General features: G+C 42.3%; 1 protein-coding gene across 4 annotated transcripts in view; it reads right to left on the reverse strand.

Moving 5' to 3' along the window:
* PARD3 (par-3 family cell polarity regulator) overlaps window positions 1-26,951 on the reverse strand; it is a 1,241,096-nt gene that overhangs the window by 274,926 nt on the left and 939,219 nt on the right. For 3 of the 4 annotated variants that reach the window (XM_033931514.1, XM_033931513.1, XM_033931516.1), the window contains one exon: window positions 10,795-11,052. In XM_033931514.1, coding sequence (XP_033787405.1) covers window positions 10,795-11,052 — 258 coding nt within the window. Of the gene's footprint in view, window positions 1-9,809; window positions 10,030-10,794; window positions 11,053-26,951 lie in introns of those variants that run through there. The other variant, XM_033931515.1, reaches the window with a different exon arrangement.

Consider the following 26,951-nt stretch of genomic DNA (forward strand, 5'->3'; position numbering starts at 1 on the left):
TACTTGGGATATGTGGGCAGATAGGGATAGGTGTCCGTCTAGGGTTACTCCTAGGCTGCGAACCTGATCTGTTGCCGTTAGTAGAGTGGAGTCCCATGCTAGTGTAGGACGTGGGTATTTGGTGTTTTTTTTTTCTGATCTATGGATGGAACTTAGGCACAGTTTGGACATCCTTAATGCGATCTGATAAATAGCTCTCTGGGTTTTTATTTTTGCTTTATTAAGCTCAAAATACATTTAATAAGGCACCACATAAACAGGGCACATCAAAACAGATATATTGCATGTAAAACCTTTTGTGGACAAATAGCAATGCTATTTGCTAATTAGACGAAAAAGATCCATTAACTGAAGCACAGCAAATGAAAAACACAGCTTTAGGTTTCTTGCTAAAAAGCTACCATTTTTTTCTGACTAAACAGTGCTCCAATCAGCTCATTCTTGAAAGCACATGAAAAAAATATATAGATTGCATACATAACTTCATTTGCAAAAGCTTAAAAACAGATGCAGACCTTAGCATGGCTTCTACTTCATTGCAAATGGAAGTGTGCAGCTGCACTATGCTGACCTCATTGTGAGATCATCAAGGTGCACCTGCAAGGTAGAATGCCACAATTAAAATATGTGCTGTGATTTGAACCTATGATCTCTGGAAGATGGGAACAGGGCTTTTACCCATTGAGCCACAGCAGCTTCCACTAATGTCTTTCTTCCTCACATCTGATATGATAGCATAAGGATCTGCTAAGCTATGATCTTCTCAGGTATTTTCACCTTCACATGGCTAGGATCACTAAGCTCTCATAGTAGGAATCCCCATGACTGAAAGGAAGCAGCTGTGGCTCAATGGGTAGAAGCCAATATGAACAGTGTTAACATCATAGCAATGTGGAATGGATCTTCTCATTAGGTCTTGCTGTAGACAGGATGCCAAGCTTGACAGACTATCAGTCTAACTCCGCTTGGTGGTATTTATATTTTTAAATCTTTTAAATACGTATATACAAGGAGGACCTTTCCGGACTAACACAAAATTGATTTCTTTTTAGATCCACAATTCATTGTTGCTAGGACTTGAGTATGAGTCAAAGGCACCTAACTAGGGAATGACACAAATTTGATCATGTCCCCACAGGAACTCAATTTCCCCATCCCATCCCCACGAATTTTGTCGCTGTCCCATTCCTGTTAACTCTGCCATAACTGCACAAGCCTCGAACAGTTATGATTTTAAAGTGTTTGAGGCTTGAGAACCATGGTTAGAAAACGGCTCAAGAAGGGCAAAGCAGAAATCCAATCAGTTGATCAAGCATGGTCTCTACTGAAAAACACCATCATTGAAGCACAGAATCTTTACATACCGAAGATATCCAAAGGAAGGCGAAAAAAGAGCAAAGGTGAACCAGCTTGGTTATCCAAAGAGGTGAAGGTTGCAGTAAGGGAAAAGAGGAATTCGTTTAAAAAATGGAAGCGGGAAAAAATGATGGAAGCCTGGAACTGTCACAAAATCGACCAGAAAAAGTGTCATAAAGCGTAAGAGAAGCCAAAAAAGTCTATGAAGAAATGATAGAGCAAGAAAACAAAAACTTTAAGCCCTTTTTTAGATATATAAAAGGAAAAAAACCAGCAAGAGAAACAGTGGGCCCTCTCAACGATCAAGGAACGATAGGGTCAATCAAAGAAAACAAACAGGTTGCCGATAGGTTAAATTCATTCTTTGCCTCTGTCTTCACAAATGAGGACACTACAACAATGCCAGACACTGGGAGGGTATTCACCGGAGGCATAGAGGAGAGCCTAACAACAATAAATGTGGAGTTGGACATGATTTACTTTCAGATTGACAAACTAAAAAGTGATAAATCCCCTGGACCGGACGGGATTCACCCGAGAGTATTAAAGGAACTTAAGATAGAAATTGGGGAACTATTAAAATCCTTAGCTAACATATCAATTAGGGGCAAATATCAGACGACTGGAGGATAGCAAATGTCATCCCAATTTTCAAAAAAGGATCAAGAGGTGAACCAGGAAACTACAGACTGGTGAGTCTCACATCGGTTCCTGGGAAGATAATCGAAGCACTAATTAAAGATTGCATTGTGCAACACTTGGAAAAGCACAACCTAATGAGAGCTAGTCAACACGGCTTCAGGAAGGGGAGGTCATGTTTGACAAATTTACTTCAATTCTTTGAGAAGGTGAACAAGCAAATAGATAGTGGAGATCCAATGGACATAATTTACTTGGACTTCCAAAAAACGTTTGACAAGGTTCCGCACTCAAGGCTTATGAGTAAACTACTAAGTCATGGAATAGGAGGAGAAGTGCACGGATGGATCGGAAATTGGCTAGAGAACAGAACGCAGAGGGTAACCATAAATGGGAAATTCTCGGACTGGGAAAAGGTGACCAGCGGCGTGCCCCAGGGCTCGGTTCTTGGGCCCATCTTGTTCAATATTTTTATAAATGACCTGGAAGAGGAAACATCATGCAGTATAATCAAGTTTACAGATGATACAAAACTATGTCAGGCGGTTGGCTCTCAAAGGGACTGTGAGGATCTTCAGAAGGATCTAAATCAGCTGGAAATGTGGGCGATAAAGTGGCAGATGAATTTTAACATAGACAAATGCAAGGTGATGCATCTGGGAAAGAAAAACATAGAACATGATTACAAGATGTCGGGGGTGACATTAGCCAAATGCGAACAAGAAAGGGATTTGGGGGTTCTGATAGACAGAACCCTAAAGCCATCGGCTCAATGCGCGGCGGCGGCAAAGAAAGCAAATAGGATGTTAGGTATGATTAAGAAGGGGATCACGAGTAGGTCGGAAGATGTTATAATGCCACTTTACAGAACAATGGTCAGACCACACTTAGAATACTGTGTCCAACACTGGTCTCCATACCTTATGAAGGATAAAATTCTGTTGGAGAGGGTGCAGAGGCGAGCCACAAAACTAGTCAAACGCATGGAGAATTTAAGCTACAAGGAACGCCTCGGAAAACTGGGACTGTTCACCCTCGAAAAGAGAAGACTGCGTGGGGATCTGATAGAGACTTTCAAAATATTAAAAGGATTTGACCAAATTGACCAGAAATCAGCATTTCTGACATTTTCAGATGTGCCACGGACAAGAGGTCATAGCCTGAAACTGAATGGCAGCAGGTTTAGGACAAATGTCAGGAAGTTCTGTTTCACACAAAGAGTGGTGGGCGCTTGGAATGCTCTCCCGGAGGAGGTGGTGGCAGAGAATACTGTTCTGGGTTTCAAACGCAAGTTGGATGCACACCTTCTTGCAAATCATATTGAGGTATATGGGAAATCCGAGTCTCCAACAAGGAGCACCTAAATGGGCCTCCGCGTGTGCGGATCGCCGGACTAGATGGACCTTGGTCTGATCCGGTGAAGGCGTTTCTTATGTTCTTATGACAGAGCTTGCAGGAATGGGTCAGGAACAGGAAAAGAACTCACCGGGACAGGACGGGAAAATGAGTTCCTGCGGGGATGAAGAAAAATTTGTCCCTGTGTCATTCTCTATATCTAACACACAAGCAAACTAAAGGTTTACAAAAATGTGTCTTTCCATATTAAAAATCACACAGCCAATACAATTGTTTGCATAAGAAACATAAAAGAATGGAAGTAGTGGTACCAATGCCCAGCCGCCCTCAAAATAGCTGAGGGAGCAAAGCAAATTACTATTCCAATCTACTTCTAGGAAAGTTATGAATGAGAAAGAACACTGCTAAAACTCTATTAAGGAGAGAAGTACATTCAAATAGATGGTTTTATTCTTTAAGGTTTTACATAATCAGAACCATTATAGCCGTATTGATGTTTGTGAAATGAATGTGCTTGCCAGATTGCTACGTTCCTCACAGAGTACCGCCCTGATAATCCCCACTATTAAAGAGATTTGATTAATGAAATGGCAATTAATGAAAAAAGCAATTAAGGTAGCTGCAGCTGATTCTGGAATAAGCTCCCAGCTGATCTTAGAGGAGCAACATCCTTACCCCATTTTCACAAAGGCTTGAAGTATTTTTTTTGTGTCCAACTAATTGCATAATATTACTATTTTGTTTTCTCTCGTATGTTGACTTCTTTTAATATCATTATTTTTTTGTATTTATGCATTTTGAATGTACCTATAATGATTCTAAGAACAGTGTAGATAAAATTTAATAAATAAATAAGTTAATGTGCATTTTGTGTAAACTTATGTATATTGAAATTGTTTGTTTGCACTATGGTAGTTTGGAAATTTAATAAAGATTTACAAATGTAAAAGAATCTTCTCATGTTTTCCTATTAATGTGCTGACATCATGAGTATCATATAATGAATGTTCTTCCATGATGCCTACGAGGGGGGTGCTGAAAAGTTCTCAGCCCAATCAAGAAGAGAATGAGGTGGATATGGCTCAATTAATGATCTGAATCAATGTCAAAACATAGAATTTTGTTTCTGCAGATTGGCACTTAATGAAATAAGATAACACTCTTTTCAGCTACAGTGGCAAAATAACACTCAGAATTTGAGGAAGTTGATTGGCTGGGCTGAGAACTTTTCAGCATCCTTTCATAGTATACTGTATTATTTGTATTCTACTAACATAATTGTATTACAGTGCTGTTAAATGTGTATATTTCTAAACTGTAACATGTTTAGTCCTGTTAATATGATTCAGTTTGCTATCTTCAAGTTTGCCTCATTGATTATACAGTATTTATGCTTATACTTCCTTCAGTCCTCCTCGCTCCCTTTTTCCCTGTGAAATGCTCACTTTGTCTCCAAAAAGCTGCCCTACATTCATGACCTCTATTTCCCAGTCCATCCACCTGCTTGCTCTGAGACATGGATTGGCCCTGAGGACTCAACTGTAGCTGCCCTCAGCCAAACCTCTACATGCTCCTCAAATCCTATTCCCACCCTCCACTTTACCCCCATCTCACATATTGTTATCCCTTCCATCTGCCATATCTTCAACCTAATCCATTTCCATGGCTACAAATATGTAACGGTAAGCCACTTTCTCAAAAAACCCTCGCTAGACCCTACCTGCCAATCCAACTATCATCCTGTGTCCCTTCTTCCATTTCTATGCAAGCTACTAGAGCATGCTATCCTCCGCTGCTGCCTTGAATTCCTTTTATCTCAACAGACTCTTGATCCTCTCCAATCAGGCTTCTGCCCCCTACACTCCACAGCGACTGCTCTCACCAAAGTCTACAGCGACCTGTTCCTGGCCAGATCTAAGGGCCTTTACTTGATCCTCATCCTTCTTGAACTGTCTGCTGCTTCTGACACTGTTAATCATTGCTTATTCCTTCATACACTGTCCTCACTTGGATTCTGAGAATCTGTCTTCTCTTGATTTGCCTCCTACCTCTCCAATCACATTTAATGCATGCATCAGCAGGTCCTCCTCTGCTGCTCTCTTAATAGTGGTTGGCGTACCCCAGGGTTCTGTCTCAGGATCTCTTCTTTTTTTCTCTCTACACTTCATCCTTTGGTGCCCTGATCTCCTCCCATAGCTTCCAGTATCACCTAGACTCCCAGTTCTACCTCTCTACACCTGAAACTTCACCTAAAATCCAAGAAACATTCTCAACATGTTTGGCTGATATTGCTGCCTGGATAGCCTGCCGTCATCTGAAACTAAACGTGTTCAAGACTAAGCTACTCCTCTTTCCTCCTAAACCAGGGGTGTCCAATGTTGGTCCTCGAGGGCCGCAATCCAGTCGGGTTTTCAGGATTTCCCCAATGAATATGCATTGAAAGCAGTGCATGCAAATAGATCTCATGCATATGCATTGGGGAAATCCTGAAAACCCGACTGGATTGCGGCCCTCGAGGACCGACATTGGACACCCCTGTCCTAAACCCTCTGCTCCTCTCCCTCCATTCTCAGTTTCTGTAAATAAACTGTCATCGTTCCAGTCTCCTCTGCTCGCAACCTTGGAGTAATCTTCAATTCCGACCTCTCATTTTCTATGCACATCCAACAAACTGATAACGCCTGTCGCTTCTATCTGTACATCACCACCAATATTTGCCCCTTCCTTTCTGACCACACTACCCAGACCCGTGTCCACACTCATGTAACTTCATGCTTAGATTACTGCAATTTACTTCTAACTGGTCTTCTGCTGTGCTGCCTCTCTCCCCTGCAATCTGTGCAAAACTCTGCCTCATGACTCATCTTCTACTACCCTCGCTACACTCGTTACCCCCTCCTTAAATCACTTCACTGGCTCCATATCTGGCCTTTGCATACAGTTCAAACTCCTATTACAAATCTACAAGTGTGTTCATTCTGCTACCCCTCTATATCTCTTCTTTCTCCTTTTACATCTCCCAGAGAACTCCTCAGATCAGCTGCTCTTAGCTGAACCATTCTCCTCCACTGCCAATTCCAGACTTTGCTCCTTTCATCTAGCTATCCCTTATGGTTGGAATAAACTACTTGCATTTGTCAATCATGCCCTTTCCCCTGTTTAAAAGCAGAATGAAAAGCCACCTTTTTATATAGCCTTCAATCTATAACCCTGCTCCCCACTGTTTTGTGACTGTATAGAGCTGCATATGCCTGGTAGCGCTATAATTAATATTAGTAATGGAGGGGAGACTGTGGCGCAGTGGATAAAAATACAGCCTCAGCATCCATAGTTCTGCCATTTGGTGGATGACCTGCTTAAGGTGGTGCCAAACTATTTTCACTTTACAATGATGAATAAATATATTGAAATTTTCCTTTACGCACTGGTCACAACAGTGATAGTAAATCTCAAACCTACTTCAGAGTGTTATCAACTCTGTTCTTTGAATGATGGAGGGATGGAAGGATTTACTTAGAAATTTGTCTCAGCCCCACATTTTCATAGGGTCAGCTCCCACATAAGTGCTGGGCTCTTTGAAGGTTTTGAGATGTAGCTTAGGCTTTCAATTCTAAAGAGATTCAAATAGCTAGGACATGCTAAAAAATCTGACATTGTGTAGTGTTGCATAATACATAATAAACAATATCATCCTAATACTTATTTTATAGCAGTATAAGATGTACTTAGTGCTGCACTGTGATGATAAGTATTCAGGTACCATATATTCCTTACCAATGCAGCTTACAATTAGTGGGTACCTGAAGCAATGGAAGATAAACCTCATCATTCTAGAACATGTATCTAAATGTATGTGGCATTTGCTCACTCAGATTCTAGAATACTAACACTTAAGCACATGAACATTACGGATATGCATTTGACACTAAGAGGGATGCAATAACCCTACTGTGCAACTTGCATAGCATGCAATTGTAAGGAGGCATTCATGGGGCATGGGAGTCTCCCACAATCACAAGCAAATGTTATAGCCAAAGAGGGGCATTTTCAAAACATATGTCTAAGTCCAATTTGGACACATGGTGCTAGACTTCTAAAGTTCTTGAATAATGGCTATGTTAGTTGTATTATTCCAACCTTAATATCCGTCCATATCTTGCAATGATTTAATGATAAGAAATGGGACTAGATTTTTTCCATAGAGTATTAGTTGATTAAATGCAAAAGCCTCAGTCCCACCACTCTACCGCTGTTAGGATTCTGAACCGCGGGAAGAAATTACGTGGTGACTTTCATCATTGGCTCTTGTGCATTTACCAATAGTCCAATACTAATATCTCTAGTTTTTTATATATATTTAAATATTCATTTTCTATTTTCCTTCAGCTATTTTATCATATATAATGTGCACATCTCTGCATTGGCCAACATCTATATAAAAAACTAGAGATATTAGTATTGGACTATTGGTAAATGCACAAGAGCCAATGATGAAAGTCACCACGTAATTTCTTCCCGCGGTTCAGAATCCTAACAGCGGTGGAGTGGTGGGACTGAGGCTTTTGCATTTAATCAACTACATGTATTACTCTATGGAAAAAATTTTGGTATCTAGTCCCATTTCTTACCATTAAAAGACTTCTAAAGTTGGCAGAAAGAAAATGCTTATTTTCAAAAGGCAAACCACCATACTGTATATTTAGAAATAATTCTTTTTTTAAATCCTCTATCTGGACATTCAGGCCATTGGAACACCCAGACTACCAGGACATCTATCTTTATACCACATTTTTGACCAAAATTCCATGCAAGTCCCAAGTGCCCAGAACAAGACCATTTGGATATGGGAGGGGCCAGTCCTGTAATGCACTGGCCACCCAGACATGGCAACAGAGCAAGGGGGGCATCTTATAGGGCAATGCAGTGAACTTCACATAAAGGGTGTCAGATAAACATCTCACCAGAACTCCCTTATAGGTTATGGTGAGCCCCCAAAACCCACTATACCCACCTGTCTGCAACCCCAATAGCTCTTATGGCTGCAGGTGGCACCTAAATGGCAGTAGAAAAGATTTTGGGGTGGGGGTGGGCTCACATTTTCCACAATGAATGTAGTGGCTTATGGGACTTGCTAATCCTCTCTATGGCTACTTAAGACATCTTTGTGCAGCTCTACTAGGCTTTCCTATACCAGGTGCTGATGTTCTGGAGACAGGTATATACGTTTGTATTCTGATCTTTGTGGGTGTGAAGGGGTCAAAGAGCACTGGGGGAGTGTAGGGGTGTCTTACCTTGATGCATGCAGTGGTTATCTGGTCAGTTTGAGCACCTTTGTGGCACTTAGACCTTTCTAAAACAGGTTTAGTTCCAAACGTATAAGTTCTGTCTAGGACGTCTTGCAAAATGTTTATCACAGCAAGACAACCATGTCTAATATGCCCTTGATATTGCCCAAAGCCCCACCACACCCATCTCGTGCTCTGAACATACATCAACGGGAACTCACGGCAGCCATTTTTGATGATAGCTCTGCACGGGGCAGGAGTGTAGAAAGATTGGCTCCTGCCCCACGTCACTGCTAGACTACCAGGTATGGGGGTGGTCTGGGACGCAGGAGGGAGGTGGGAGTGGGTCAGAGTCAACCCAAAAAGTTATTTGTGAATTTTCCATATTCACGGGCTGGTCCTGCCTCTAACCCTCGCGAATTCGGAGGGAGAAGTCCTTTCAACTCTAAAGTGGTACTATCTCATCACCTTTTTACTAAGCTGTATTGGCAGGTTGTATTGGTGACTTTGTACTAATTAAACCTCGTGTGACTGCATTGTTTCTTCAATTACTAGCTAGATTGTGAGCCTTCGGGACAGCTAGGGAAATCCAAAGTACCATTTTTATTTATTTTATTTTAATGTATTTTTAAGCTATCTTCATTGTAAACCGCTTTGAACCTCACGGTATAGCGGTATATAAGAAATAAAATAAAAATAAATAAATAAATAATTACAGAATATATTAAGTTAGTCAAACAAAAAATTATCAACTACCCATACTTGCTGACCTTTGTTTCTACAGCATGCAAAAGAGAGCCCTACCAGCTGACCAAGAATTAGTGTGGATGGTTCAGCACTATAGTTGTTGCTCAATTAATATGCCACAACTTAAGAACAGATTTTTATGGACTTAATAAGCTCATGAAGTGCACAACCTACAGACTACAATTCAATATATACAGCTAAGGGTACCTAATAAACTCACATGAGTTTATGCATACGCACCCTTTATGGAGAGAAACAGAAACAATATAGTGACAGAGAGATCTAAAGAGAGCAGGAAGAGAAAATAAGATCAAGAATGACATGAGGACATATCTTTAGCTCTTGCTCAATGGCACAAACGGATCTGACACAAAAGTATTTATAAACTGCATGCACATATTTATTACAAATTTACTTAATACATGCAACATTGGACAGACAGATTGTGTAAAATGGGCATTTCCCATCAAAATACTAAGACAGGAGATCTTATTTTATGGCTAGTAAAAAAAGCAATTTATTTCATTTTCAAATTTTAACATCTTGGTTTTGAAAGTCTGGGTTTGTGTCTACTGTACTGAAGATATCTTCTTCCAAATGCTGCCCTCTAGGCCTGCCTGAGGATTATCTGCAGCAGTTTCCAACCCTGTAATTAAATGTAGCTATAAGGGAGCAGAAAAACTAAAGGTGATACTGGCTGCTTTCCCTTTATATTTTCATCTCATCCCCATTATTGGTTCACAGAAATTATATGTCTGTGGCTTTAAAACTAAATAGCCACACTGCAAGTTCACGAGATTAATTAGACACAAATTTCTAGATTTAAACCGTGTCAAAGGACAATCATAGAAATAGAGTAGGATGTTAATTAGAACAACATTTACCTCCTGGAAGGAAAGGGGGGAAGTAGGAGTGGAACTCCATTTCCATGTTTGAGCTAAAACACCACTGTTGATGAATATATCCGAGGTACTTAACTATTACAAGTATCCTCAAGACTAAGAAAAGTCTAAAAATACACGTAGGCAGGAAGTCATAAACAAAAGTGATGACCAGAAGAATATGAACAAAATTAGGGATACAGTAAACTATAAGAATAAATCTTGTAATTCTTTTAAAGATTGCCTTCACGTATGATTCGAGTAAGAAAGTGAATTTTGGATCTTGTCTTATTATAAATATATTGCATTGTATTACAATCATTAGCAAAATCATCACAATATTTCTTTTTCATTTTGTTATGATTAATTTTGAATGAATGCAATAATTTCTGCTTAGAGGTGGTTTAAAAGTCATTAATAAAATACAGAATTGGTTTTTGAGAGATTATAATCAAATTTCACAAGCTAGAAAATGCATGATTATTTTTTTTCTTTTAGTAAAGAAACAGTTATCAATGCCTGTCGCCTACCTGTCTACAGGAGAAGGCTTTGAATTCCGTGGTTTCTTCACTTGGGCATACAGTCCTTCAACCATCTTTCCTTCTCTGGGGCTCTGCGGTCTGCTGTTTAAAGTTAATATGCCACCATCTGCTGAAGACTGATATGGAGAAACTCCAGCATACAGTGGGTCACCATCAGGACCATACATTCGGCTGAATTCTTGGATTTCAGCATAGTCACGTTCACGAGCCTGCCTTTCTCGCAGCTCTCGAGTTTTAGCTTGTATTCTGTCAATTGAAGCAACAATACACATTTCATTAAGAAAGCAATACAAATATATGCAGTAAAACCTTGGATTGCAAGTAACTTGATATACAAGCAATGTCTTACAATACAAGTACATACAGTATACACACATCACAACTGAGCCGATGGTTCTTCTCTCTCTGACACTTCAAGAGTGTAGTGACTGTTCTAAATAAGCAGTCTTGCAATATGAGTACATACAATATACACACGTCACATCATCACAACTGAGCTAATGGTTCTTGTCTCTCTGACACTGCAGGAGTATATTGACTGTTCTAATGAGCTAGGTCTTGCAATACAAATACATATAGTATTTTGTACTTTGGGTTGTAGAACGAATCGTCTGAGTTTCCATTATTTCCTATGGGGAAATTCGCTTTGAATTACAAGCATGTTTCTAGAATGAATTATGCTTGCAAACCAAGGTTTTACTCTATGTATATATATATAAAATTTTCATGTATAGGTCCCAGGGAATTGAACAAGCTTCCATTATATATTCGTCAGCAGAACAATTTGCACAATTTTTTAAAAATTACTACAAAAACACCTTTTTTGTAAAATGAAGTATGGAATTTAAATTTGGTATCTTACATTGTGAAGAAGCGCTGGTCGCTTTAGCCATTTTATTGTTTGAAATTGTTGTTGAATGTGTGTTGTCATGATGATGATTATGGATGTATTTGCTGTGACCCACATTGGGAAAGGCGGGATACAACTAAATAAACTATAAAGTATTTAATCTTCAGCAAACATGAACTAAATATTCACAGAGGAAAAAAGTGGTACAAGGATATAGGAAAGAGCAGACAAAGGGTGCAGATCACCAAGAAAAGCATACTAAACATTATGGGAAATTATGCTTATTTATCCTAAAAACTGACCACGTAACTTAACCTTATACCATCATTCCTAGTGAAGGGCTCTTCCATAATAACATTCATAGTAGAAGCTTAATGTACATAAATCAAAATAAGGTATATATTCCGTGCATGATATGGTGGATAAAATAAATTAGTGTGAACATGGAAAACTAAATCCTATATACCATGTTAGTAAGTAACAATTCCCTTTGACAATCAGTATTAATGAGGCACACAAGTAGGTGACAGTATCCATTAGCTCCGGGACAGAGCTGCTCTCTGAAAGCTAAGAAATTTAATGTAAAGTGTTCACTGTTCTTCCTATGTACAGTGGTCTCCTTAGCTTTACAATTTTCTGCTCTGTTAAACATATGGACAATAAAGCAGTTTACCTCCCCCTACCCCCCCAAAAAAAAAAAACCACACAACAACAACAAAAACATTAAAAGTAACATATCAAGATTCTAAAGAAAGTAAGCTATCATAAGAGTTTCTCCAAGCTCATCGGGAATTTCTACATTTAGCAACTTTCATATCAAAACTACTGATAACGTGTGCTCTCATAATACTGTGACAGCCTTACTGAGTCCTATTTGCACATAACTCAGTCTGAGACTTGCCCCCTCATTATATCACTTGGCAATTACCATTTACATGCCAAGTATGAAAATATAGTATACGACAACTTACATGCGTAACTTACATTGACACATGAGATAATTGGATGTTATGTTACTCAGGTTTTCTATTACACCTTTGCCTATTCAGTTCAAGGTTGGATTACATTACAAAAGGTTGGGTCAGTTACCCAGGAAGTTACAATGGACAGTTTGACATTAACATTCAACAGAGTTGTTAGTAGAAGTAGAACAGTACAGTATTAGTAGAACAGTACAGTTATTAATACAAGTTCAAGTAGATCATCGTTGGCTCTTCCGTATGTTCCAGGAGTAGCATTAGACTGTTTAAAACTGGGCTTTTACAATTATTATTTCTGTTATTTCAGGTTGGCTCCATGTCTTGCTATAGAAATGCTTTTAAAAGTTTTCTGAACCTGAGGTAGTGGTCACAAGATCATAGTGTAAGTGGTAGTTGATTCCAGCATCTTGCTAATTGATATTGAATGGATAAGGTCATTTGCATGGTAGACTTTGTTGCATACTGGGTATTTTAAATGGAAAAGATTTCTGGTGGAATATCTGTTAGAGGCACCCTGAGTAGGATGGCCAAGTCATAGTCCAATTCAGTCCAACGCCCCCAACTACCCAACAGAGTTGGTGGCATTGCCTGTAAGGATCTTAAAGACAGTGATGCCTAATTTAAACATGATCCTTGTGGTTATAGGCAGCCAATGTAGTTTCATATAATAGTGCTATAGGTGTTCTGATATCCATAGTCCATATATGAGTCTTACTGGTGCATTTTGAACTAGTTGTAGACACAATAGCAATGTTTTAGAGTAAAGAATTAGTGTTACATTACAGTAGTCTAGTTGAGAAAGGATTAGAGATTGCGCTAAGATTTGGAAGCCTGTTTTGAAGTATTTTCTGATGGATCTTAGCTTTCTCATCAAAAGGAAAGATTGTACGTTGCTCCTCATGGATAGATGGTTATCAATTTCTACTCCTAAGATTTGGGATTGTAGTTTGACCAGCTGCGTTTGGCTAAATAATATGCATTTTCCCAAAAGAGAAATCTAATCTAATCTTCTATTTGTGTGTCGCTCATACCTATATAGGCTCAAGGCGACTGTAAAGAGTGGGAAGAGAGAGAGGAGGTGGATATGTAGGAGGGAGAGGAAAGGGAGAGAAAAAGAGGGAAGAGAGGAGGAAGGGAGAGAGGAGAGGAGAAATCAATTTGAAATTTGTTTTAATCTTTACCTTTTCTTTGGTAAATCAGAAATTTAAAGTAAATACAAATTTTATACAGCCATACTTCACAAAGTTAAACATGATGCAAAAATAATACAAAAGATTGCTTTAAAATCTCGGGACCCTCAACTGGACTAGGAAATGGGATGGAATAGAACTTAAACCAATTTGCCAAACCTTTCCTTCCTAAACAAAAGACAAGACTCTCTGCTATAGGTTTTAGAACCCCTTCTCGTGTAGAAAACAACTGCATTTTGTCAAAGTCAGTCCATCACCTTAGTCCCATTGCAAGCAAATTCAATTCTCCTTACCTCTAGCCCCAGTGTGAAAACATCTGCTGACAGCTAAAAACATTTTATTGAGCTGTTACTATGGGAATCTAAGGCCCCCATCCTCTTTACCCATCTCTGATTACCTGTAAAAGCATGGTCTGGCTCATAAATCTCTTTCTAGGTGCCGAGAATCTGATGTGACTATATAGTCATGAGGGCCCTCACATTCCATTCATTCCAAGATAAGCATGACCAGCGTGCTGAATATATATAGAATACCAATTGATAATTTCAGAATTCTCTCAAGTTCTAATGGAAAGTTTGTGTCATCTACTGTAATCCTTGGAGTGGAGCATGAGTCAGATGAGGCTCCTAGCCAAAGGAATTTGTTTTTGCTCTTATTTAGTTTGAAACAGTGGGTTGAGATCAAGCGGTATTCTATAACTTTAGGGAACAACTCATAGAGCATATAAATGCACAAAGACATGTACAGGGGGAGGTGTATGGGAAGTTGGCCAGGTAAAAGTTCATCCCAAATGCCTGTATAGCTATCTGGGCATAGCCAGCTCTGTGGGTACTTGAGCAACCTCAATGTTAAATCAACTTCTTGACTGTGTCTAGAGAAAAGTATTTTCCATTGGGTTTCAATCTCCTGGGTTCTTTTGTAAACAAAGAAGCAACTAGCAAGGAAGAAATAGAAGAATAGCACTGGGTCACTCTTCAATGAAGGCTCTTGATAAAGTATTTAAAGGCATGGAAATAACACTCCAAATGAAGATCAGTCTTACCCGCACACTCTTTTTCACAGTGGTCAATTATGAATGCGAAAGCTAGACACTATGGAAAAAGACAGAAAGAAGACTGATTCATTTGAGCTCTGGTGCTGGAGAAGGATTTTATGCATGCTGTGGACAGCCAGAAGACCTAACAAATTGATTCTGGAAGAGATCAAACCGGCTATGTCACTCGAAGCCCAAATGATGAAGTTACAATGGTCTTATTTTGGTCACACTGTCAGAAGAGAAAAATCATTGGAGAAGGACATTATGTTTGGGAAGATCGAAGGAACCAGGCGAAGAGGGTGAACTGCAATCAGATGGCTGGACATGTTGAAAACAATCATGGGCATGACATGGGAGGACCTTACTGGACTAGAGCAAAACTGATCTCTTTTTAGATCTATAGTTCATCAGGATTTGAGCATGAGTCAATGGCACCTAACTAAGCTCCTATGTATCAGGGTACTAGCACCTAATACTGACTGAACTCAGATAACTTCTGGATGAATATTCAGCACCAGTATCTGTATTTGGTCCAGCGTTGAATACCTGATATCAAATTTACCTGCAGCAGTCAAAATGCTGACTCCCAAAGATTGATATTGATCTCAAATTTATAAATGTGCAAATAATAGACACTCTGGAATAGCATGCATCACTGGAATGCCTCCATTGATGTGTTGGCTCAGGAACCACCGATAGTCCTGTCACAGAAACCCTTGCTTCTCTTCATTCTGCATTGCACAGCTAGCTCAGTTCAAGAATGAGCTAAGCAGTGCAGAAGATCTTGAGCTGGGCTTGAGACTGAGTATACCATTAATGTTCTGGTCCATGCAGCTAAAACTTGGGGTGGCCTGTGGGAAACATGGATGGATGTGGACCCACAAACAGAGATTCATTGTTTGGCATCTGTAAATGGCCTTCTCCTCCTTGAAGACTCTCTTGACCAGTTATCACCTTAGGACATGAATCTCTCATTCTTGAAATTGGTAATATAGTATGCAGTGTAAAGATGTACTATTACTGCTACTAATCATTTCTATAGCACTACTAGACACACGTAATGCTATACATCAAAACATAGAAGAAACAGTCCCTGCTCAAAAGAGCTTTCAATCTAGTAAAGACAGACAAACTGAACAAGAAGGTGTATCAATATAGAGTGCTCAGGTGGAGGAATTACAGAGGGAATGATAAGACAGATATTGGTGCTTAGAAGGTGGGTTGGAGTTTGAAATTGAAAGCATCTTCAAAGCAGTGGCCTTTGAGTCTGGATTTCAATACTGTCAGAGATGGAGCCTGACGTACCGAGTCAGGCAGTTTTTTCCCGGCATACGGTGCAGCAAAGTAGAAGGGACGGAGTCTGGAGTTGGCCATAGAAGAGAAGGATAAAGATAAGAGAGACTTATCCAATGATCGAAGTGCCCAGGGGGGAATGTGGGGAGAGATGAGAAAGGAGAGATACTGAGGAGCCGCAGAGTGAATACATTTGTAGGTCAGTAAGAGGAGTTTGAACTGTATGCAGAAATGGATAGGGATCCAATGAAGTGACTTGAGGAGAGGGGTAATGTGGACATAGTGACATTGGTGGAATATGAGGCATGTAGCAGAGCTCTGAAGGGGAGAGAGATGGTTTAGCGGGAAGGCCAGTGAGAAGCAGGTTGCAGTAGACTAGGCAAGAGGTGATGAGGGTATGGATAAGGATCTTGGCAGTGCACTCAGAAAGAAAGGGTCTGATTTTAGCAATATTGTAGAGAAAGTAACGATTGCTGGAAGCGTATTGAATATGTGAAGAGAAGGAGAGAGATGAGTCAAAATGTCATCTCTGACTGTTTCTTTTTGTCAGCTTCGGTGTCAACAAGCATGAGCCTTCTGTATGCAGCAATTTTGAGGGATCATCCCATGGATACAAAGAAATAGATATCTTGATGGATTAGTTGTATCACTTTAGTATCCATAAAAAATCTTGCTCATCTATAACCACAGCCCCTATCCATCAAAAAATTTGCCTCAAGAGTTTCCAGCAAGTCCTCAACCTTAAGCTAGCATTCTGGTTCAGGATTGCTCCTAATTCTCTGTAATGATCCTTCTGAGAATGGGTACCCCGATCTAGCTTAAGCTCCTCTACCTGCTAAGCCTGTAAGACAACCCTACAAGGAAGATTAGTGGACTCCTGCCATACTTCCTAATTATTTTTTGTAATGCTGATGAAACCTACATCCAATATTTCGACAAGATTTTGCTCCAGCAGTGTGAGACATATTAATCTGCTGTTCTCCTGAAAAACACCTGGTTCTTGGCAAACCTTTCACAGATCTTAATATTCTGGGATCTACATCTGATGTGTTAGCCAGTTCTGTGTGTTAACTCCAAGAATGATGACAAATGCCAAAATGTATTCCCAAATTTACCTCTTAGCTGCCAAGAGAATCATGTTCTTCCAGATTCTATAAAATATAAAATGCCCTGATGTGTTCACAGACTCATTTCTATAACAACTTAAATGGCTTCTACAATCCCCTCCCAATTCTTCAGCATTTTCTCATCTTCCCTCACTCCTGACTACTCCAGAAACATCACAAGTGCCTTGGTTTGTTGATGTCCGTTCTATGTTCACCTTTCATAGGATTCAGCAATTATTGCTTCTTCTTTGAGAACTAACAAGCAGCAGTTAAGTGCTGGCCTTATTTTAACAGTTTTGAAGAAGAGAATTGGAGCCAAAATGAAAGATAATGAGCAAGCCTATTTTGGTTTGGCTGAACTAAGCAATATTGTCATACTATTTAGGGCTGTACCAATACAGCTTTACCAATACCATATATACCTCTGTTTGACAAGCCAGGACACCAGATCACCATGACACATAGACATCACATCCTGTTGTCCAGAATTTCATGCCCTCATGAGATTTTTTTTTGTGGGGGTTTTTTTCTGCTGCTGCTGCCGCCAAAACAGCTGCTTCAATCTGCACTACATGATTGTTCAATTTTCAGCCAGGGACTGCTCTAACCACTGAGCAACTCTTTTTTTGTACATGATTCTGCTTTCCAGCTTCTACTGACTTATACGGATGAGGTCCCACAATGAGTCCCTGCTTATAGGTCCACATTTGACAGTGTCCCTTACAGGCTGCTCCAGGTTTTAGCTGCATGGTACATGAACTCTAACGCTACTCTCACAGTTTCAAGCCCAGTTAAAGAGCTTCTGTTAAGACTGCTAAGAATGGAGAACATGAAAAGGAGAGAGTAGACAAGGTTCTGAGAAGCAAACATTGGTTTGGAGGGTAAGGGGATGAGTAAAAGGAGGAGAGAGTACAAAATGGGGGGATGAAATAGAAAAGATAAAGGGATGGCAGGAGAGATTAGAGGGAGAATTGAAGAAGGTCACAGTATTTTCTTTTATCCACCTGGAATAAAGAATTGTGGCTTTCATATCTGTCCATTTATACAGAAATGAGAATCAACAAACTAAGTTCTACCTTTTTATATAACTAAATTAATATACTGCATATGACTTTTAAGAGTTATTCTCTCTAACTTGATGAACTTGATTGTGGCCTCACATTTCTTTTTTTCCACAAAACATTTGTAACTACAACAGAAATGTACTGTAATATTATGTCTGATCGTTTTTTATGAACTAAGTAGATATGTCTCGTCATATCTCAGAAGCAACTTGGAGAAACCAGTTAGATTTGACTGTCAATAAAGATGCTGTAAGACTAATAAACTGGAGAGAAGTGTGTACAGTTCATGTAAATTTCACATGTAACAGAAGATATAAAATTATATATTTTTTAAAAAGTACTACAAAAGAAAATGTATAATATAACTACAGTCATACAAATGATTCTTATTAGTTTATTTCTCTAATGCTTCACATGAACATTCACAAGATTTTTTTTTTCCTAGAAGCACAAGAGAGGAAAGATATATTACAGACATTTAAATGCTTAAATGGTATTAACATAGAAACAAATCTTTCTGAGAGAAGGAGAAATGGTAAAATTAGAGGACAGAATTGAGGTTGCAGAGTGGTAGAATTAGGAGTAATGCCAGGAAATTCTTTTCCACAGAGAAGGTGGTTGATGCCTGGAATATCATCCTAAGAGAGGTGGTGAAAATGAAAATGGTGACAGGATTCAAAAAGGTGTGGGATGAAAATGGGTGGCATAAGAAAACAAACCTTAAATGACAGCATTTGTGTGATGTGTTGAGTGGTGCTTAGATGGGGAATCTGACTTTAAAGATCTATGGCCAGTGCCAGGCAGACTTCTACAGTCTGGGTCCTTATATGGCAAGGCAGTTTAGGATGGGCTGGAGAGGGCTTTGTTAGCAACACCAGTAATTGACAAGGCCAGGGCAAACATCTATGGTCTATGACCCAGAAATGGCATTATTGTTTTAGCCATGACAATATAATGCACCGCCCCGGTCTTTATCTGCCACCATCTACTATGTTCCTATTTTATGAGTATAAAATTTAATACAGCACCTAATAATGAAGAACTAGCAAAGGCAAGCAGCACATTGTAAAGCATATTTTAACCTTTTGTTCTTTGAACCTTTTGAAGACTTTTTACATGTATGAGAGTCTTTGCCGCAGGTAAAACTGAAGCAGTTCCAGATGGTTTGTAGTGTAAGATGACACCCCGTTTCTTTACAGTGATATATTTGGCCTTTATCTGCCATCATGTTTCTATGCACATGGGATCTCTTAGGGCAGGGGTGCCCACACTTTTTGGGCTTGCGAGCTACTTTTAAAATGACCAAGTCAAAATGATCTACCAACAATAAAAAAAATTTTAAAAACCCACAAAGCACACTGAAAGGCAGAGAAAATGTTAATTATCATTCATATTCCGGGTTTTTTTTAAAGAGGTCAAGGCAGATGACTCTATGCAATGTCATCTCAATAACAACCATACAAAAATAGACAAATATAGCCCCTCCCTTTTTACTAAACCACATAGCAGTTTTTAGCGCAGGGAGTTGCGCTGAATGCCCCACGCTGCTCTCGACGCTCATAGGCTCCCTGCGCTAAAAACCGCTATTGTGGTTTAGTAAAAGGGAGCCATAGTGCAAAATATAGACAGCAGATATAAATTCTCAAAACAGACACATTTTGATCACTAAATTGAAAATAAAATCATTTTTCCTACTTTTGTTTGGTGATTTCATGAGTCTCTGGTTGCACTTTCTTCTTCTGACTTCTTCTCACTTCACACTGGCTGCACTTCTTCTGACATCTTCTGATTTCAGCCCACTCCTTCTTTCAGCCTCCTATATGCTTTCTCTCTTCCATACCTCATTCTCTCCCCCAACTTTTTCTTTCTTTCTCCCTGCCTCCTGTTCTTTCTTTCTCTCCCTCTCTCCATGCCACTTTCTTTCTGTCTCCCTGCTTGCCCCCTTTGTTTCTTTCTCCCTGCCCTCCCCCAAGCCACTAGGTTTGCCATCGCCACCGGGGAACAGGCCTCCAAGCCATCGCCCCCCAAGCTCTGCATGCAGAAGCCTTGCACTGACCAGCATTCTGCTCCCCTTCAATTCTGATGTCGGAGAGGAAGTTCCGGGCCAGCCAGGCAGCGATTGGCTGGCCCAGAAATTCCTCTCCGATGTAAGAATTGATGTCGGGGAGAGGAATGCTGGTCAGCGTTAGGCTTCTGCAGGCCCAAATCTCTGGATCCCCAAGGCCGAGGAAAAGAAAAGAAAAAAAGCCAGTCTTCCATGAGAGCCGTTCCAGTCTCTTTTTAGCACGACACTCAACTTCCCATTTTCAGGCTCAAGATGTCAGAGCAGCAGCAGCAGCTCTGGCATTTTTGGGCAGAGCACCTCCTGCTCTCGACCGCCTTTCTCCAGTCTGGCTTGTCAATTCCGCCAGGGGCAGCCGGCGCTCAGCTCTCAAGGGTCGTGACTTCCCTAGACCTCCCTCCCGCCTTCTCCCGAAGGAAGTGACATCATCCCCCAGTCAGACGACGGGTTCTGGCAGTCGGGCAGGAAGGGCGCAGCAAGAATGAGTGTGCATGGGGAACCTTGGGGAGATTCCGGTGGGGAACCTTGGGGAGAGGAAGGCTGATCGGCCGGCCGATTGGAACGGCAACACGAGATCGACTGGCGTTGCCTTCCCGATCGACCGGTCGATCGCGATCGACGTGTTGGGCACCCCTGTCTTAGGGAGAGGAGGAGACAGTGGATGCTGTGGATGGGCAGACTGAATGGGCTATTTGGCCTTTATCTGCTATGTTGTTGTTTTTTTTTAAATTCTTTATTGATTTTCCAAACGTCAATAATGCAAGACACAAATATATAACATATAATAAGTCAATAAAAGCACATTCAACTTACAAATGTATATAACCAATCATTTTATCCTCCCTCCCACCCACCCAATGCTTAATCAATAAAACATAAAAACATAGATTTTCCCAATAACCTTACCATATTCAGATTAATAATATCCTCTCACCCTCCTCCCATTCACCCAAATACTCAAAAGACAAAATTAGGACAGAAATACCCCCCCACACACACCTTTCCCTGGATGTGTACTAAAATAAACAAAAACTGACTCATAATCAAAGACCTACAATATTGAAGTAATATAAGATGTCAATGGGCCCCAAACCAGTTTAAATAAATTATTGTGCCTCAAACTATCAGTGTTATTCTTTCATACCTATACCTGGAACACAGATTTGCCCACCAGAAAGGAAAATTTAGGCGATCGTAATTCTTCCAATTATGGGTTATCATCTGGATGGCTATCCTGGTCATGATTAGGAAAAGACGGCTTTTATATCGATCCATTGTAATAATGTTCCACCTGCCATAATGTTTCTATGTTTCTAAGTGGTGCTAAGAAATTTAATCCCTCTCTATGTTTCTAATCAAGTATCTATTTTCTGTTGTCCTCCTCTGTTTTTAACAATGAGATTACGGTTCAAGAATCTGGACCGCAACCTCACCCTTGAAACTCATACCGACTTACTGGTCAGAAAAGGCTTTTCCGCCTTATGGAAACTGAGAACCAGTAGAAAGTACTTCGATGCAACCTCATTCCGATTACTGGTACAATCCTACATCCTATGCCTACTCGACTATTGCAACATAATCTACCTGGGGGTCCTTCAAAAAAAACATTCAAAGACTCCGCATCATCTAAAATTCGGCAATCCGACTGATCTTTGGGCTGAATAAATGGGAACACATAAGTCCCTACTATCAAAAACTGTACTGGCTACCCATCGAAGCAAGAATACAGTTCAAGTTTGCCTGTCTCGGCTTCAAATCCATTCTTGGTATGGCCCCCTTATACTTGGCTCACCATTTTTCCCTAAGCTGGCCTTCCAGGCCCACCCGCAGAACCCACCTCTTCAACCACCCAACTCTAAAGGCCTGCCAGTACAAAAGACACTTGAACAGAACACTCGCCTTCCAAGCAGGACACCTAAATGACTGGCTGAGCAGAATTATCTCGCGTTCCTCATCCTACCTAAACTTCAGGAAATTATTAAAAACTAACCTATTCAACCGAATCTTAACCTAGTCCTCTCTCCCTACCCCTGCTCCCCAAGCTCTCTTTTGCCTTACCTCTTCTCCCGGCCCACCTTACACTTGTCCACTCATACTTAATGTACCTGTACCCGCTGATTGTAACTATTCACTGATTGTCCAGCCCTCTTTGTTGTAAACTGCATTCGCTGATTCTCTGTTGTATCTGTATTCACTGATTGTAAACATTCGTTGATTGTCCAGCCCTTCTTTATTGTGAACCGCCTCAAACTTCTACGGCTTTGGCGGTATATAAGAAATAAAATAATAATAATAATAAACTTCAGTTCTCAACAATAACACACAGATAACCAACTTGCTGTGCATGAAGCAACTTAGCAGTACTGAGCGCAATTTACGTCAATTCCTCACTTTCTCTGTTACCGCGTTCCACGTGAAATTAATATAGGGGAAATTGTCAAGAGCTTTAAGAAATTCCTTTTCACTAAGGGAAATCTTTCATTGTATTATTGGGAAAATGTTTAGAAAATCTGACCTGTTATGCTCAGTCAAATAAAATTCCAGAACATCCTAGCGATTTATCTGTTTATATAATTCATAAATACATGCCGCACACAATTCATACATTTATTTCAGTATATTGTTCATAGCAAAACTTATGCCTTTGAGTTGCAATTTTTAGTTTTATATCTGTGGACTGGTAGACAATTTATTTTTGCAGCCAAAAGAAATGGGAACAAAGTACAAAAGCAGATTTGAAAGTGCTAACCTTCCCAGATCCTGTAAAAATTCATAATTGGGCATCATAATGTCAAAATTTAATTTCTGCAGAGATCTCTAAGGTTGTCTTCTAGGTGGATCGCAGAGACATATAGTGGCTGTTCTAAAATACTGTGATTTGTGAATTCCCCTTCCACCTCCCAAGTTTCCAGAAGAAATGGAGGGCTTTCCTGCTCAGTCAGGTAATGGTAGAAGTAAACGCCTTTTGGAGGGAAACTGGGATTGGTATAAAAACCCAGCCTTGCTTGAATTCTGTGGCTTTGATTCTGATTCCCCAACCACTACACAAGTTCTCTGAGGGAATCAAGGACCTTGGTTAACCATTGGGAGTAATGAAGAGGCGAGAGGTTTGCTTAGGCTTCTGCACCTGCTCAGGGTATGTTCTGGAACATGAAGCCATCTAAGCATCACTGCTCCTGAAAGGAGAGAGGGGGTTGAGCAAGAAAACAACTGAGGATACTGGTCCTGAGAACAAACAGGAGAGGACTACAAGAGGAAAGCCAAGTAGTGAAGACAAAGTACAGGAATGACTACCGTATTTTCACGCATATAACGCGCGCGTTATACGCGTTTTTACCTACCGCGCATACCCCTCGCGCGTTATATGCGTGAGCGCGGTATACAAAAGTTTTAAAACATAGTTCCCACCCCGCCCGACGCCCGATTCACCCCCCCCAGCAGGACCGCTCGCACCCCCACCCCGAACGACCGCTCGCACGCGCTCCCACCCGCACCCGCATCCACGATCGGAGCAAGAGGGAGCCCAAGCCCTCTTGCCCGGCCGACTCCCCGACGTCCGATACATCCCCCCCCCCCCGGCAGGACCACTCGCACCCCCACCCCGAACGACCGCTCGCACGCGCTCCCACCCGCACCCGCATCCACGATCGGAGCAAGAGGGAGCCCAAGCCCTCTTGCCCGGCCGACTCCCCGACGTCCGATACATCCCCCCCCCCGGCAGGACCACTCGCACCCCCACCCCGAAGGACCGCCGACTTCCCGACAATATCGGGCCAGAAGGGAGCCCAAACCCTCCTGGCCTCGACGACCCCCTAACCCCACCCCGCACTACATTACGGGCAGGAGGGATCCCAGGCCCTCCTGCCCTCGACGCAAACCCCCCTCCCCCCCAACGACCGCCCCCCCCAAGAACCTCCGACCGCCCCCCAGCCGACCCGCGATCCCCCTGGCGACCCCCACGACCCCCCCACCCCCCTTCCCCGTACCTTTGGTAGTTGGCCGGACAGACGGGAGCCAAACCCGCCTGTCCGGCAGGCAGCCAACGAAGGAATGAGGCCGGATTGGCCCATCCATCCTAAAGCTCCGCCTACTGGTGGGGCCTAAGGCGCGTGGGCCAATCAGAATAGGCCCTGGAGCCTTAGGTCCCACCTGGGGGCGCGGCCTGAGGCACATGGGCCCAACCCGACCATGTGCCTCAGGCCGCGCCCCCAGGTGGGACCTAAGGCTCCAGGGCCTATTCTGATTGGCCCACGCGCCTTAGGCCCCACCAGTAGGCGGAGCTTTAGGATGGATGGGCCAATCCGGCCTCATTCCTTCGTTGGCTGCCTGCCGGACAGGCGGGTTTGGCTCCCGTCTGTCCGGCCAACTACCAAAGGTACGGGGAAGGGGGGTGGGGGGGTCGTGGGGGTCGCCAGGGGGGTCGCGGGTCGGCTGGGGGAGCGGTCGGAGGTTCTTGGGGGGGCGGTCGTTGGGGGGGAGGGGGGTTTGCGTCGAGGGCAGGAGGGCCTGGGATCCCTCCTGCCCGTAATGTAGTGCGGGGTGGGGTTAGGGGGTCGCCGTGGCCAGGAGGATTTGGGCTCCCTCCTGGCCCGATATTGTTGGGGAGTCGGCGGTCCTTCGGGGGGAGGGATGTATCGGACGTCGGGGGGGGGGCATCAGGCTTTCAGGATGGGGACAGACCTTCAAGGGGGGACAGTGCACGGAAGTCAGGGGGGGTGAACGGAGAGTCGGAAAGTCAGGGCGGGCGAAAGGAGCGTCGGGCAGCATGCGCGGTATACCCGTGAGCGCGGTATACCAAAGTTTTTGTACATATCATCGTGATTTCTGCGCGCTATACCCGTGTGCGCGTTTTATACGGGTGCGCGTTATTTGCGTGAAAATACGGTACATCTTTGTTTCAACCAGCTCTAAAGGTTGAGTAGGAATAAAAGAGGTGCCCATTAGGATCAGGAGAGTTCCAAAACTTGTTCATCAGGGTGTTTAAGACAGCTTGCCAGATTATTTGGCTAAATGCCTGATACAGTACAAACAACCAAGAGCTCTGAGATCTGAACATCATCAGTTACTTGATATACAGAAATCACACAGTGTCCAATTCTAGAAATAACGCTAAGCACACAGCATCTGGGTGCTTAGACTGAAGTGTCAATTTATAGAGTTGCCCTTTACATGTGACTGAGGGGCCCCTTTACTAAACTGAAATAAAATTTGCAGTTACCACAGTTTAATGCGGGATTTTACCATGTAGTAGCTGCTGATTTATCCCCAGCACCTATTGGGGGCATCCCCATTATTTTCTACTGCAGGTCATCAATTAACATTCAGATTAATGTGATGTATCTGCTTCTAGTTAACATAGAAGCTCTTAGCTCTTCTCATTTAGGAGACCTAAGTGGTTCTACATTTACGTTGCATTAGGCAGTTAGAATGCTGCAAGTGCAGCAAGTTATCTGCCAAATACCGTCCACACTCCCTTTTCAATCATACCATACCCCACTATATAAAAACACTTAAAATGTAGTTTACTGTGCATGAACTGTGAAAATACCATAAAGTCCCATTACAGTGCTGTGAACTGACAGTTACCATGCAATAAACCACATGTTAAGGGGCTCATAATAATAATAATAATAATAAACATCTAAAAAGTGGCCTAAACGGCTACTTGGATGATCAAAAAGCCTGATCGTCCAAGTACCCATAATCAAAGTTGGTTTTAGACATATCTAAAACCAGCTTAGGCCTTTCCCCTGCCTCTAAACGCACAGAGCGAAAAGAGGCGTTTTTAGAGGCGGTGAAAGGGCAGGGGGTGGGCCGACCTACACCTAGGCGTACAACAGGTATAAACAAATGTTTTGACAGGTTGCATAGTCGGCACTTATACGTTTTGACTTAGACCAAGTCAAAATAGGTATAAGTGCCGAAAAAGGGGCCGCTGAATTAATCACTGTACCGTATTTTCACGCATATAACGCGCGCGTTATACGCGTTTTTACCTACCGCGCATACCCCTCGCGCGCTATATGCGTGAGCGCGGTATACCAAAGTTTTAAAACATAGTTCCCACCCCGCCCGACGCCCGATTCACCCCCCCAGCAGGACCGCTCGCACCCCCACCCCGAACGACCGCTCGCACGCGCTCCCATCCGCACCCGCATCCACGATCGGAGCAAGAGGGAGCCCAAGCCCTCTTGCCCGGCCGACTCCCCGACGTCCGATACATCCCCCCCCCCCGGCAGGACCACTCGCACCCCCACCCCGAACGACCGCTCGCACGCGCTCCCACCCACACCCGCATCCACGATCGGAGCAAGAGGGAGCCCAAGCCCTCTTGCCCGGCCGACTCCCCGACGTCCGATACATCCCCCCCCCCCCCGGCAGGACCACTCGCACCCCCACCCCGAACGACCGCCGACTTCCCGACAATATCGGGCCAGAAGGGAGCCCAAACCCTCCTGGCCACGGCGACCCCCTAACCCCACCCCGCACTACATTACGGGCAGGAGGGATCCCAGGCCCTCCTGCCCTCGACGCAAACCCCCCTCCCCCCCCAAGAACCTCCGA

The sequence above is a fragment of the Geotrypetes seraphini genome, chromosome 2 (genome assembly GCF_902459505.1).
Source record: "Geotrypetes seraphini chromosome 2, aGeoSer1.1, whole genome shotgun sequence".
NCBI lineage: Eukaryota > Metazoa > Chordata > Amphibia > Gymnophiona > Dermophiidae > Geotrypetes > Geotrypetes seraphini.